Genomic DNA, 14667 nt, shown 5'->3' with positions numbered 1-14667 from the left:
GTCTTACAAAAGAAAAACAAAACCTAAAATGACCTTTTATCAGGACTTTTCTCATTTCTCTCTCATTTCTCATCATTTCATGAACAGCTGACAGTCTGACTGAAGGAAGCTGAGATAAAGGAAGTGGATATCAACCACTCTTCTTGTATGAAGACTGAGCCCTGTGTGTTTGTATCATGTCACCAGTAGTTTTCTGAAAAGCAAAATTGAAGCTCATTAGGCGTTCCCACCGTCGCCATCTTGCTAAAGCTAAGGCGCGCTGTTAGGTGGCTAAAAACCGCATTTGTGCTGCACTCTCCCTTCTTGCCACGAATATTGGATACCTGTCAATCAAAAGGACATGCCCCTTATGCCAAATTTTAAGATTAAATAACAACCAAACGGATGAGTTGTCATGAAGTTAAACTTGACCTATTAATCCTAAAATGGATTTTTGTACCAGGCTTTAAACATGTTTATTTCTGCTGTGAAGTTGGTCTTTTTAACATGGGAGTCTATGGGGATTTGCTCTGTTTTGGAGCCAGCCTCTAGCGGATGAGGGGGGAACTGCAATTTTTGGCACTTCCACATAGGCTTTACTTTTTACCGGCGGAGGTTTCCCTTGAGTGGAACCAACAGATTATTGAGAATATATCAACATTTCCTTCATAGAAACAGTAAAACGACTGTAAGGTGTTCCCAATGTCTCCGAAGGTGTTGAGTTTCCTCAGGAGATGGCTGACAATGATCTGTTTTACAACAGCAGCTTCCAGATGTAAACACGTTGCATGGAACCAGCTGCAGACCCTCTAACTGCTTCACTGGTGGAGGAAAGCGCGCAGCTGTTTATGAAATAACTTTTAAGTCACTGAAAAACACCGTTCTACATATAAAGACATCTCACACACTTGTACACACCGTTTGTAGGACTCAAACAGCAGCAGCAGATTATTGATGTCCAGATTACGGTGGTGACGTCAGCCTGTTTTTTAGCTGTTCTCTAGCTTCTAGTAAACAGGAGTGTTGCCAGGCCTCATGGGGTGAAAGATCGAACTCGTTACGGCTTCCTCGGCTCCGATGGAGGATAAAAGCAGCCTGGAACATTCTCTGAATCACACATACGTGTTCTGACTGGACCCCTGTTCTGGCTGCAGCAGATATGGTGAGTAGAGGTTTTTACATCTTCAGTTAAAACTGTCAGTAAACATTGACACAGTTTTTATTTTTAGTTCTTTTTAAAATAAGTTTAAATCTGCTTTTTAAAAGAAACATATATTCATTTAATTTAAATGTTTTTAGTTTTGTTCATTTTTTCAATCTCTTTAAAACTGACATTAAATTTAGACTTTAAATGGTTAAACTGATGTTACACATAACATTTTGTATTTTACTCTAATTTGTTTTACTTTTGCTATTAATTTTAATTTTAATTCTTGGCATCAGTTGTTAATCTTCTGTGTTTTTTGGTTAAAACTTGTTATATTAAGATGTCTTTTTCAGGATCTGATAAGAAAGTCCAGAGGTATTTCCAGCCCCAGGAAATTATGCAAACTAATCAAAAAGAAGCTGTTCAGTGCATAAAGAAGAAGAAAAAGACCAGACAACTTGAGCAATTTTTCATTGAAAATAAATTTACTGTGAAGTTAATGCAGAAAAAGAATATTAAATAACAGGAATACAAAGCAGTATAGCCTCGATCATCCTGAAAACAAGCCGCATTTGTTTTATTGTTTTTTTTTTCAGCAGCTGCCAAAACGTGAGAACTTGCACTGAAAATATTTTTAAAATATTTGGCCTAAAATTTATAATCGTTTTAAATCAGTTTTCAGGCCTTAAACAATTAAACTAAATCAGCATTAATGATTGTGTTTGATTTCAACTTTTTAAAATTTGTTTTCTAGTATTTTTATGGGTGAGGATTAAATTAGTAATTTAACCACTTCTAAGGAAATGATCATCCAAAGCACTGAAGATTATCACCTCCACTCAGATTCTGGTTCTGCTGCCCCAAACGTTGCTGTAAAATCGAATGAACTTTCCTCCACAGACTGAGAGAAGATATCAAACATCTTGGTGCAGATACTGAATTATCCTAGCTTCCTGCAGAAGTAGAGTCTGCATAGTTCTTTCTTCTAGATGCCTCTGTGCTGCGTTTCAGGTCTAGTCTGTTGTCTTGCTGAACTTGTATTGCTCCACCACCTCCACCTCTTGTCCTGGGATGTAAAGAAGTCCTTTGTTTACTCTGGTTTTTTCTGAAGTCAACAATCATCTGTTTTATTTTGTGTTACGACCCAACTTCAGTAGTATAACCAGCCAGTTGAAAACAAAATCAAAGTTATCTATTATATGTGAAAACCAACTGGCTTACTAAGCTAATAACAGGAAGGAAGCAGCTCCAATAAACTAAAAGAAATACTTCTAGCACAGCATATACTAGTTTTAACACTAACTAACCTAAACTCTTTCCTTAATCAAAACGAGGTACAACAACAACAGAAACCTAAGCCAAAAGGGCTTGAAGTTTATATATATATATATATCCAAGGGTATCAAAACAATTAGTCTATAATCCAAGTCAAATAATCCAAAACGAACACAGGCCTACAGCCTAGCTACACAACACTAGCCACCATGGTTCACCAATTCAAAGACACAGATTCACTAAGACACCAACGCCGCAATTCCAAAGGCCAGGAGCAGACTGCCTGTGTCAACAGTTGCTCCCTGAATGAACTGGGACTTCAGGCTTTATTTCCTGGAGGGCGCCTTCAGGAGCTGTGATTGGTCCAGCAGGATCCAATAGGAAGGGAGAAGGCAGCGGTGTTACCATTCCAACCAATCCACTGCAGGCACCAAGAGTGGAGGTTTGCACCAAGGACTGGAGTCAGGTGGTGGCAATAATCAGCTGGTGTAACATTTTGTTTTATATTGATGATGAGGCATTTCTGCAACATCTCACAGTGTGAAGAGAAACGGTGAGAGTACCGTCCCTGGTGCTCCAGTGCTGCTGACCACCCTCTCAGACACACAACCTTTCAGTTTCAAACTGTGGTCTGTTTGTTAGCTAGTCATAAACTCAGGTGGTTCTCGATGTATCCACCTGGAATTTATGGAGCTTCTCACATAACAGCGCAACTGAATTGTATTAAAAGCACCTGGAAAATTCTAAGAACAAGATCCTCAAAGTGCTGCCTTATTGTTCCAGATGAGGGTGGGCTCTCTGAAGCAGGTAGATGATGGCGTCTTCAACCCTAAGCCCATTACGATAAGCTAACTGTAAGGGTCCTGAAAAATGTTCACTTGTAAGTCGGTTGTTGTGTCCCAAATTAGGGCCTTCGCACTTCGAAGTGCAGGTTCGTTGGCTACATGCATCACTGTGGCACACCAAGCACTGCCCAATGAAAGGCGCCTCCGAATCTACCCCACAAACCTGCGCTCCGCTTGGCCTGTAGTGACGGCTGCTGGTGGTGTATCCTTCGTGGCCTCTTTTCTCCCCGAATATCTTTTAAAAAAGATAACAAATGAGCAACAATGCTCCAAAGAGAATGTTTTTAATTTCCCCCATTTTAGGAGAGATGTGACAAAACCAAATACATTAAAATCATGTTGGTTAAATGCTGGTATTAAAATTGTGTAATATTTGATATTTGTAGATTTTAAGGGTTTAATGAAAATTGTGTACCGCTGAAAAACGACAGAGCCTCAGATATTTTTCTTTTTCTTTTTTTAAATTATTCAGTTATAAGGTTAAGATAGAACCAACTCGGTTGGTATTAATGTTCATTAAAGAGTCCTACGCTATGCAAAACTTTGAAATTTCACAGGTTTAAGTGATTCAACGTCCTACGTTGCTGCTATGGGAAAATTCTTGTTGGCTGTCTCATTTCATGAGGGTTCATGACTGTGCTCCAGGGCGACAGTGTGGAGGTGTGACAGGAAAGCTGTGGGCTCAGGGAGGGTGTTGCTGATGTCTTTCCTCCTTTGCATTGTGGTCTGTTGCCTCCAGCCCAACAGACCACAATGCGAAGGAGGAAAGACATCAGCAATGATCATAGAGAAGAAGCAACTTCTTCATTTATCTTCATCCCATCTATCTGGGAATGGTTATGTGGTCATTTCCAAACTATCTGGAGTCCATCATTCTACAGAAAGAAAGATTACTTACAAGTGGAGAAATGTCAAGACAGCTGTCAGTCTTCCCAGGAGTGGACATCCCAGCAGGTTCAGCCCAATATCAGACTGTGAAAAACCAAGAGCTACATCTCAGACTCTCTCGGCCTCAGTTAGCATGTTAAATGTTAAAGTTCAGGATTATCCAATTAGGCAAAGGCTGAACAAGTATAGCTTGTCTGGAATAGTTTCCAGTCTGCTGACAGATAAATTGTGTTTATTTTATGCTAAAATATTCATGTCTGTAAAGATTTGCCCCAGATTATTTGTAGTGTGTCTAACAAACTCTCATCCAGTTTTCTGTTCTTCAGCGATCTCAATGGTCTCTAAGAAGAACCTAAACTAATAAAACACAGGTTTGACAGGTCCACACTTGGCCAGTTTAAAGTGTTGTTACCGTGGAAACAACGGCGTTATTATCTACTGTGGAAGTCTTCAAAGCTTGTAAATGAGCTTTTGTTGTTTTTATGAATTGACCAGATTGTAGATGTGGATCTTTGGATGTCTCTTCCATGTCTCAGGCTGCTTTTTGGTTCCATCTAATTTTGTACTGTAAATATGAACATGGGAACATTAAAGAACTGGAACTGTGACTAAATTTCCATTAAACCATGAGAACAAGCCTCACCAAAACTATTAAACCTGTTAATTGTAACATAATGATTATTCATAAAGCGGTTGTTGTTGTACCCTTTGAATTAAAACTGAAAGTTTACAGTCATAAAATCGTTTCTGTTTCAGAAGACAAAAGCTTCAGTTGTCTGGACATGCAGTTTGGTCCTTACTCTGTTTGTGGAGGCCTGTCATGCACAGAAGGTAAAACTCTGCAGCTTCTTACATAATCCATGCTAATCCTGGGCAGTTTGACCAAAATAATATGTTCATAGTATTGTTCAAAATTTTACATCTTGGGTTGTCCTTATGCATGAAATCTGTTATGTAGATAAATTTGCATCATTAGTTTCGGTGCCTCTCACCTGTTAAAATGCTGGGATAGGTTCCAGGTGACCCGCAACCTGTAATGGGTAAAGCAGAACAGATAATGAATGAGTTTCAGTGTATTTGACAATAATTTTCTTTTACACTGATTAAGAGAAGAATCCCTGCAGTAGATTGGCTGAGAATAGAGTTTTCTATTGTAATAAGAGTAAGAAAAAATATTTTAACATCTACCGTGTCTTGACCTTCACTCTGAATCCATCTTTCTTCACAGAACTTATCAGAAACAGATCTTTGGCTGGTTGGATTATGATGGTGTTGGTTATTTGTCTTTGTCATACACAGTGCATCTAGCAAACATGTCTAACAAGCCACATTTGACTCATGTGTCCTCCATCTTTTTCAGTTTTTATCAGAGGTTGTTGATCTTAGTTTCAGACATTCTTAATTCTCCAAGCATGTTAGCGGCTCAGGTGGTGCAGCAGATTACGTTAACTTTGTCTGGACATCATCTTCAGTAACTAGTAGTTTGATCCACATTTGACCTTTTGAAACCAAATTGTCTCCAGACATCATGTCATCATGTTCAACTTTACCATCTGCTAGAACATCACTTTCTGAACTTTCTCTGTATTTTTCCCACTCAACGTCTCCAGTAAATCAGCTTCTTTGCCACATGTTTATTCTATTCTATTTCTAGGCTTACATCTGAAAGTAAGAACAACACAAGCAAGACTTCAAACAGGATGGGACGTCATAATTAAGTGGTAGTCAGACTGCTGGGAGTCCGGTTAGACCCAGGTGCCGTCATGTAGTGCTGGAGGCTGTGATTAGCAGCAGAGTGACATGAGCTCTTTTGGGCTGGTTGAAGACCAGACGTGCTGCTGCGTTCTGGATCATCTGCAGAGGTTTAACTGAGCATGCAGGCAGGCCAGCCAGTAAGGAGTTGCAGTAGTCAATGCGTGAAATGACCAGAGCCTGGACCAGGAGCTGGGTCGTGTGTTCAGTCAGGTAGGGTCTGATCCTCCTGATGTTGTAGAGAGCAAATCGGCAAGATCGGGCAACTGAAGCAACATGGTCCTTAAAGGTCAGCTGGTTGTCTACCATGACACCAAGATTCCTGGTAGAAGACGTAGGCACAAGCATGATAGAGTCAAGCTGCACGCTTATCTGTGGTGGTAAGGAAGGATTGGCTGGAAAGACAATAAGCTCGTCTTGGACAGATTTAGCTGAAGGTGGCGATCCTTCATCCATGCGGAGACATCAGCAACATGCTGATATTCACATTGAGACGGTTGTGTCATCAAGTGGGAAAGAAAGGAAAAGCTGAGTGTCATCTGCATAGCAGTGGTAGGAGAAACCATGAGAGCTAATGACTGCACTGAGTGAGGAGGTGTATAGTGAAAAGAGAAGAGGGCCAAGCACAAAGCCCTGAGACACCCCTGTTGTCAGCCCATGTGATCTGGACATTCCCCCTGCCAAGATACTCTTCCTGTGAGGTAGGACATAAACCATGAGAGGTCGAATCCCAAATGGAACACTTGAGCACTCCTGCACTCACGGGCGCGCTCCCGCGAGGGGCTCGAGGGTTCAGTGGTATTCCAATTGGAATTGTGTGAGTGATCAAGGGATGATGGCGGACATTTTTGAGCCCTTTCTGCCCCCTTTCCATAAGTCAGCATCGATGCCAACTTTCGCTAAGGAATTACCCATAAATCACTGCGATGTCACGTGAAACACGGAGTTTACCGAGAGAAGCCGACGTGTGAAACATGTTCTTCAGTATTGTGGCGCTGGGTCGTTACCCAGCAACCCATGTGCATAAACATTAAACAGGTTAACCCTATATTTCTTCTTTAAGTTTTCCCATTTCTTTGCAGCCTGGCTGGGGGTCACAACCTTCTGCAGACCCATTTCTGCAATGATAACACTATACACATACGCACACAGACACAAATGCTGCTCATCAACACTGGTTTTCTTTTGTTTTCAGCCCATTTACTTTTATATGGATTACAAGAACTCAACACTTACTCAAATCCTTGTAAGGACGCGTTGCGGAAGCCCGTAAATAGCGCTTCATGTTTTATCCTGAGACAAATTAATTTTTTGGTTTGGTCTTCAGACCCTGTTGATGGAGATATTACGTTGTTATTAGCCACATTCTTTCAGACATTCATGACAATAAATCATGGCTGCAGTGTTTTATACTTACAGACAAATCGTCGCTGCAGCAACTTCTCTTCTGTCATTTTTTTTTTTTTTTAAAGAATTGTAATCCTCTCGTTTTGGCGTCTCTCTCCTTGCAGTGCAGGTCTCAAAGTGCTGTCCCAATCCTATTTAAAGCATTTCGAGCCCTTGTGGCCTGTCACCCTCGACTCCTCATGCAGGTGATGTCATTTAGTCATCAGGGGCTCAGGGCGAGTGCTCAAGTTTTCGGTTTGGGATTGGGGGAGAGGCTCTTTTTTAGTGGTGCAGCAGTGAAAAGGTCCCCCTCAAACAGTTTCCTTCTGCACCACATTCCCAATGTTGTTCTGTTTATTTTTTTTCTCATTAAATTTTTATTTGAGGTTCAGAACCAAGAACAATCACATTTCAATCACACAATTACACAATCCCACAATCATTATGCTTCCTTACCCCCCACCACCAAGAGTCTGCAGCAGCAGCAAACTTTGTCCATTTTAATAAAAGTTCTGTTTGGTCAGATATTAGATTGTTATGCATTGTAATCGTGTCTGTTTGGGCATCATTGATTCTTGCCATTGATAGTTCCAGGTAGGCAATATCCAGGAAGCTTTGAAGCTAATGGCTTTCTGAGATGTCATGAGGTGGTTTCCAGCGCAGAACAATCTTTTTTTTTGCTGCAGTTAGCCCTGCTAGCCAGATTTTCTAGGCTTTACGTGTGAGTGATAGCATAGAATCATCATTTGTTCAGGCTGCTTAAACCAGCAGATTCAGATTAAAAGAAGGAGAAAAACCAGTATAAACTGGTATACCACTCAGCACTACTCCGTGTTTTCTGTAACATGCACTGTTACTAGCTAACTGTTGTGTTTCTCCTCAGCTGAAGATCCATTGGGGCCCTCAGTCCATGATGTATCTGAAGGGGAAGTGTGAGTTTAACCACAGAGCTGTCATTATATTAACACCAAACTTCATTTGCATCAGCTTTAATCTGTAAAATACATACAAATGCATCCTCTTTGATAGGCCCCCAAGTGTCCCCAAGATCTGCTGCTTTGAGTCGGCCCTGGATTATACTAAAACTTGAAAATACCTCAGCATCTGTTATTTTCCACACACATCAACAACCTTAAGACACAATTCAAAGCTTGATTAGCTTTAACTTGATGCAGTAAGCTTCCTTTGTTCACTCTGTCAAACACACCCACTCCAATATGACAATCCTCCTAATTCTGGACTCTGACATCATCTTCAAAATCTAGTAAAAGTAGGAAGGGGGAAAATCTTTCACACTCTCCAATGTGATCTTCTCAAATTGGTAGGTTGGTCCTCTCTTCATACTCTGTGGTCCCATCACTGGTTTCACTTTGTCTATGAGACAGTCCTGGGCCTTACACCACCGTATCTGAATCTTCCTAATCTTGCCCACAGTACAAATCACACTCGGTCATGTGAATATATCAGGTTTATTATTGCAACTATTTTTGGCCACAAATCCTTTCAAGTCAAACTGCAACAGATTATAACTGATCGTTGCTCTTGTTACTCATTCTGGATCACTCTTGCATGCATGCATATGTACATACATACACATATTATTTTCTTATACACGCATATATGCAAGCACACACACATTTATATGCACTGTAACACTTTACAATAAGGGTCACAAAATTGGCTTAGTCACTCAGTAACTAATGAAGGACAAATCGGGGACTAATGATTCATTAATGATTACCTAAGCTTTGCATTCTCATGAAACTGGATAAATTGGCCAATAATTATTCAGTGATTACTTAATGGTCAATTAGTCATAAAATGACTGGATACCTTATCAGGGACTAATGATTCACTAATGATTAAATAGCTAATAATAGCGCGTTTCAGATGGAAATGAAAGACACTTCAGGTTTTATTCAGAATAATTAAAACATTTTATGAAATGAACATCCTGCTTCTGCGTCTTTCATTTCCATCTGAAACTCGTTTTTGTTTTTAGGAATTTTTTTAAACTCATCCAAGTTTTGAGCAGCACCAGGTTGTTTTCTGGAGCTACAACAAGCATCCTGACATAGTCCAAGAAATTCATTTTAAAGGACATCAAAGCAACTCTGAACAGGATTAAATATTATCTGTCAAAGCCAAATAACCAGGAGCTCTGATATTTATTTGATTTCCAGCTAAAGCAACAGCTGAAATATCTGAATTCTGATGATAAGCAGAGGAGCTGAAGCTTTAGTTTCATTCTTTAGGTTTCGATTGTTATGCATAACAAAGTGAAGTCTGCTGAAAGGCTCAGAGTTTTCTATCAGAATCATGTATGAACTCAGACATGAGGAGGATTTTTTCAGTCATGACAGCGGCTTGTTTTTCTTTGTCTTTTCCTCAGATGGGAAGAGGTTTGTGTTGGAGGATCACAGTGGCGTCCTGAAGCAGAGTCTACAGAGTTTTTACACACTGCTCAGAGGTACAGTCACACAATTCACATCAACCAGAAATCAGATCAGCTGAAAATTTTCTGCTTTGCCTTGATTTTTTATTTTATTTTTTTTATTTTTCTTTTCTTTTCTTTCACATTTGGATTTAATAGGTTATTCTCTGTGAGAATGATCCATTCAGTCTCAGAGCTGCTAGCAGCATGTTCGCTCATCCCGCTGCTCATCATGCAATCTGTATCCAACTCATGGTTTGTTGTGTCGATGTCTCAGTTTCTGAGTGCAAGTTGTGAGCCGCCACAGACACAAACTGACATGAAAGTGGTTCTCATCTTTATTATTTGGTGTACCAGTTATACAAAGACAGTTGTTGCCCAGCTCCATGTAACAGACTGATGTTTCCTTCCAGGATTTCACCTGGAAAAAGAAGCAAATCAGCAAACTTCTACCATCAATCCTCCCTCAGGTTACACCACCAGCAGAGATGATGTGGTTTCTAAATGCAGCACGACTCAGTTGTTGTTGCCATGAAAACGTGTCTTCAGCAGCTGTCAGAGCATGTTTTTAATTACGGGAGAGCTGAGGGGCTCCCCTGAAAAGCAGAGCAGCTTCCCTAAAGAAACCCAGCTGATACTCTAAGGGGAAGCCCTGAAAATAGTCCACGTTCAGGTTAAATTTAATTTATCCATATGGTTTCTGATGCTCATAAATAGAGATGCACCAATACCACATTTTTCCCAAACCAATTACAAGTACTTACATTTGAGTACTTGCCAATACTGAGTACTGATGTAAGGACTAATAAATCCCGTTACAGTTTACTATTACTACTAAGAAGTGTGGACCAGAATGACAGATTGTGTGATATCGAATGAGTCATCCTGCAGCCATCTTCTAAATGTAAGGCTTGAAAACTGTCAGAATCTTCATAAATAAGGAGGATTAAGTTGTTTTTTTATTACTTCTGTTCACCACTGTGAAAATATGCATCACTTGCAGAGATAATCAATTCTTCTTTTATGGCATGAAAAATAACTTTGTTGTTTATACGTTATTTTTTCAGTAGTAATAGAGTGTTCTTGTCAGTAGCCATATTTTTGACCGACCGACCGACAGAATGATTGTTGACAGTAGGATTAATGATAGTAGGATGGTTGACAGGAAGTTTGTTGACAGAAGGACAGTAGTGATGCAGATCATGTTTTAAGGTGCAAAAATATAGACGAGCTATGGCTGAGTTCTTATGGGATGAATCTAGCTACAGTCCAAGGGTGGGGAGCAGAGGGGGTGAATGCATAGTGGAGGATGCTGTTCATCTTGTGGAGCAGGCCTGAGGGCTCTGGTAGCTTTACCCTGAAGGCAGAGGATTGAAGGGAGTGTGAGGGGTGGGAGGGATCACCAGCGATCTCACCAGCCATCTTGGTGTCTCTGTGGGTGAGCCGGGTGTGGAAAATGTCCACAAGCAAGGACAGAGATGACTGATGATCTTGCTGGGTGTATCCAATATGTCTAGCTGAGTCTACCAGCAAAAAGCCGTGCAGCCTCTGTACCACACAGTGACTATAGACTCTCATTGGGTGGAGGAGGGACTCATTCACTCTGCAGTTTGGAGAGGAAAGTTTGAGCCCTCTTTGCCCGTGGACCAGGAGAGGTCCTGAGTAATGTGGACCCCCAGGAAGTTGATGCTGCTCACCCTCTCAACAGCAGCACCATTAATATTCAGAGGGGGGTGATCTGGAGCGACTCTCCTGAGGTAAATCTCTTTAGTCTTCTCCATGTTTATGAGGAGATTGATTCTTCTCATTCCTATAGTTGCTTTCTTCATTGTTAGCGATGAGATCCACCAAAGTAGTGTCATCCTCAAGCATGATGACGTGACTGGTGCTGTAAGGAGGTCTAAAGGTCAGGCCAGGTGCTAACCCGGGGAGAAGTGATGACGACCGGAGGAGGATTTAGCCACTTAACGGAGGGGAAAGCATGGCTCTTTCAGAGCAAAGTTGATAATAAAAACAATAAAAAAGTTAATGAAGTGATAATTTTGCATGCGTTTGCTTCAGGCTGCAGTCTGCAAAGAGCAACACTGTCCATTAGAGGTCTATTAACAAATCAGGACAATCCAGTATAAAGGAGCTGGATACAACTTAGAGCAGCAGACAGAATCATCATATACACTGAAGTTGTTTGAGGAATCATTTCAATGCGCCAATATTTACTGAACTTAAATTAAGGCTACACATCAACATTATTCATTAAGTTGAAACATTTTTTAATTTTATCTGCAAATACTCTGATTCGTTTGTTCCATCCATGTGTTGAAAAGGAACAAGCCGTCCGATCTGAGCAGGTCGTCTGGCTGGTGGCCTGGCTGATTGTGTGGTTTAAATAGTTGGAAAAAAATGCCCACCCGACCGGCCACTAGGTCACTCAGGTGGTAAATGGTGTGGACTCAGTCATGATGAGTCATCAGGATGAAGAGCAGTGGGCTGGTTGCACACACTAGTGGGGCCCGGGTGCTCTGTGTGATGATTTTGGATGTGTCCCTTTGTGTCCTCACCTTAAGAGCCATCACCTAGTTACAGAGAGACATTTTGAGTCCTCATATGGACTCCTACAGTTTTTAATTATCAGTTTCCAGCTCTGGTCTATCATTAGCTGGATCAGATGCTAGTCTGTCAGTACCTGGATCAGATCCTGGCTTGTCATTGGTCAGATCAGCAAGTCTGCATTTTGTGACTATAATGAGACAATCGTCAGATTATCCAGTAAGCAGTAATACTTCCATGGTCTTTGTTTATGACACTGGACCCTCCCCTGATTATGTGTGTGTGTTTGTGTGTGTTTGCAGGTATGCAGGCGCTGCGGTTGCTGAGGTTAAAAAAACGTGATAACAACATGAGTTCAGATAAAGTCCTGGTCCACTGTCTCCAGGAGAGATGAGTCAGACTGGGATTGGGTCCAGAATAACAGACTTCAGCTCACAGCAGTGAACATGAGCGGTGCTACGTCAGCTGTCCAGCATGAAAGTTCTAGTTTTCTCAGTGAAATATGCTCTAATTTCTTTTCTGCATGAGATGTATTTGAGTTTGCTGTATATAAAACAAGAAAAACGGCCTCTGAATAAATATTGGCAGATGGTGTTTACTTTTGCCTTCAATGTTCTGACTGCAGTTTATCTTTTTGACCACAAGATGGCAGCAAAGGAGAACGGAAAACGTGAAGGTTGATTCCACAGATCGCAGTTTTGATTCAAGAGGTTTGACACCTCAGCAGCTGGGACAGACTCCACCCAAAACCCAGAATTAAATTAGGTTGGTATAGAAAATGGATCAGTAGATGGGTGGATGATCTGGTGCTTCTAGATTAACCAACAGCTCCTGGTGGATGTCTTTCAGCCTCCAGGATCTTGGCAGGAAAAGATCATTTAGTGTGATAACAATCCAAAATTATTTTTTAAGTGGGAAAAATAAAAGGGACATCCTGGACAGTAAGACACTAGCAAAATCCTGAGAAACTTTTCAAAGAAATGAGAAGGGCAAAGAAATATAAAATATAAAAAACAAATATAACAAAATATGAATATAACAAATATAACTCTGAAATATAAAAAACAAATTTCAACAAAAATGATAAAAGATTGAAATCTTTGTAATAAAAGTTGACTGATAAAGTTCCAAATCTCAAATCTAGAGCTTTGATCTGGTCATCGGTCCACCGATGCGTTAATCAGGCAGATGTGATGGATTTGGAAATCTGAGCTGACAGAAAGAAAAGAGAACAGAGAGATCATCAACTACTTTCAGAGATAAACTGAAGGATGAAATCTGGAGAGAGCTCAGTGATACTGGAAGAATTGATGCCTATGACCCTGAAATTGGTTATAAGGCTGCAGCAAATTTCAGGTTCAACATGTAAGTCAGGAAGAGTGTCTGACTAAGAACCTAAACTCATCTGGGACTGTTGGACTCCTTTTATGTTCTGAGTGGAGCTTCCACCATGAAAATAGCAAATTTGGATTTGCTGGCTGTTCCCTTTCTGTTCATTTCCTACAAATAACAACAAGATCCAGTCCAGCCAGTTCAGATCCATCCCTGTCTGGCTGTAGAAATACTCCGGATGGTATTACCTTGACTTCCAGTACTACAGTGAGGAACCTTGGCGTTGTTGTGAACCAGAGTCTGTTGTTTCTTTCACCTACTATAAAGTGGACTAATGTGGATCATATAATGGGTTTAACTGGATTATAACTGGACTACATGAGAAGGACTGTCTCAGTTTAAGTGCCGTGAGATGGCTGTTGTGATTTGGTCCTGAACTATAAAGCTGAATGGAAGTGAATTCATCCATCTCGATGAATAAGATGTTTTGAACCTCCGTCTGGACAGTGAGGCCTTCTGTTTCTCTTCCTTCATCCTCAGTTCCTCCCAGTTCCTCCAGTTATACAAACAGTCCGTATTAACTCCAGTTAAACCAACAGCAGCAGTGTTTGCTTTAGTTAATTGTGTCAGATATCACCTCTGTTTACACTGGTCACATTTCTGCTTGGCTTCATCACATCACTGCCGGAATCGCTTCAGATGTTTCCTTCACTTTTCACTGGCAGGAAGGCTGAGAGTGTGAAGGTAACCCCACATTCACCGTTAAGGAGGAATGACTGACTGTCAGCTGCTGGTTAAGACACATGAACTTCTCCTCAGACTCCTTCACCTCTGCTGAATATCTGATCATGGCTGTACTTTTCACTATAATGAACAAGAGTACAAACACCTCATCAGGTAAACACAGAGGAAAATGAGACATTTACATGACAGTAAAAGCTCCAGAGAAATCGGATAAGAAACCATGCAACTGTAGGCCTACTGTTATTAAAGGTTTTGAATCAATATTAAAGAAATGAAAAGGAAAGACAAAACAAGAAGACACAAGGTGATAACTACTACAAAAGGAGCATTTCAGAGGT

The 14667-nt window shown here is 40.7% G+C and overlaps 1 protein-coding gene across 1 annotated transcript; it reads left to right on the top strand.

Annotated features, from left to right (window-relative positions):
- Positions 1-3876: 3876 nt before the first annotated feature.
- Positions 3877-12810, top strand: LOC121647481 (spexin prohormone 2-like). Its single transcript, XM_041996976.1, has 5 exons — positions 3877-3906; positions 4891-4965; positions 8156-8204; positions 9665-9742; positions 12556-12810. The coding sequence occupies exons 1-5, from the start codon at positions 3877-3879 to the stop codon at positions 12645-12647; spliced, it is 324 nt and encodes a 107-aa protein (XP_041852910.1). The 3' UTR covers positions 12648-12810.
- Positions 12811-14667: the final 1857 nt, after the last annotated feature.

This window comes from Melanotaenia boesemani, chromosome 10 (assembly GCF_017639745.1).
Source record: "Melanotaenia boesemani isolate fMelBoe1 chromosome 10, fMelBoe1.pri, whole genome shotgun sequence".
In the NCBI taxonomy this organism is placed as follows: domain Eukaryota; kingdom Metazoa; phylum Chordata; class Actinopteri; order Atheriniformes; family Melanotaeniidae; genus Melanotaenia; species Melanotaenia boesemani.
Note: the sequence above shows the minus strand (reverse complement) of the source record. Positions and strands in the feature narration are given on the sequence as shown.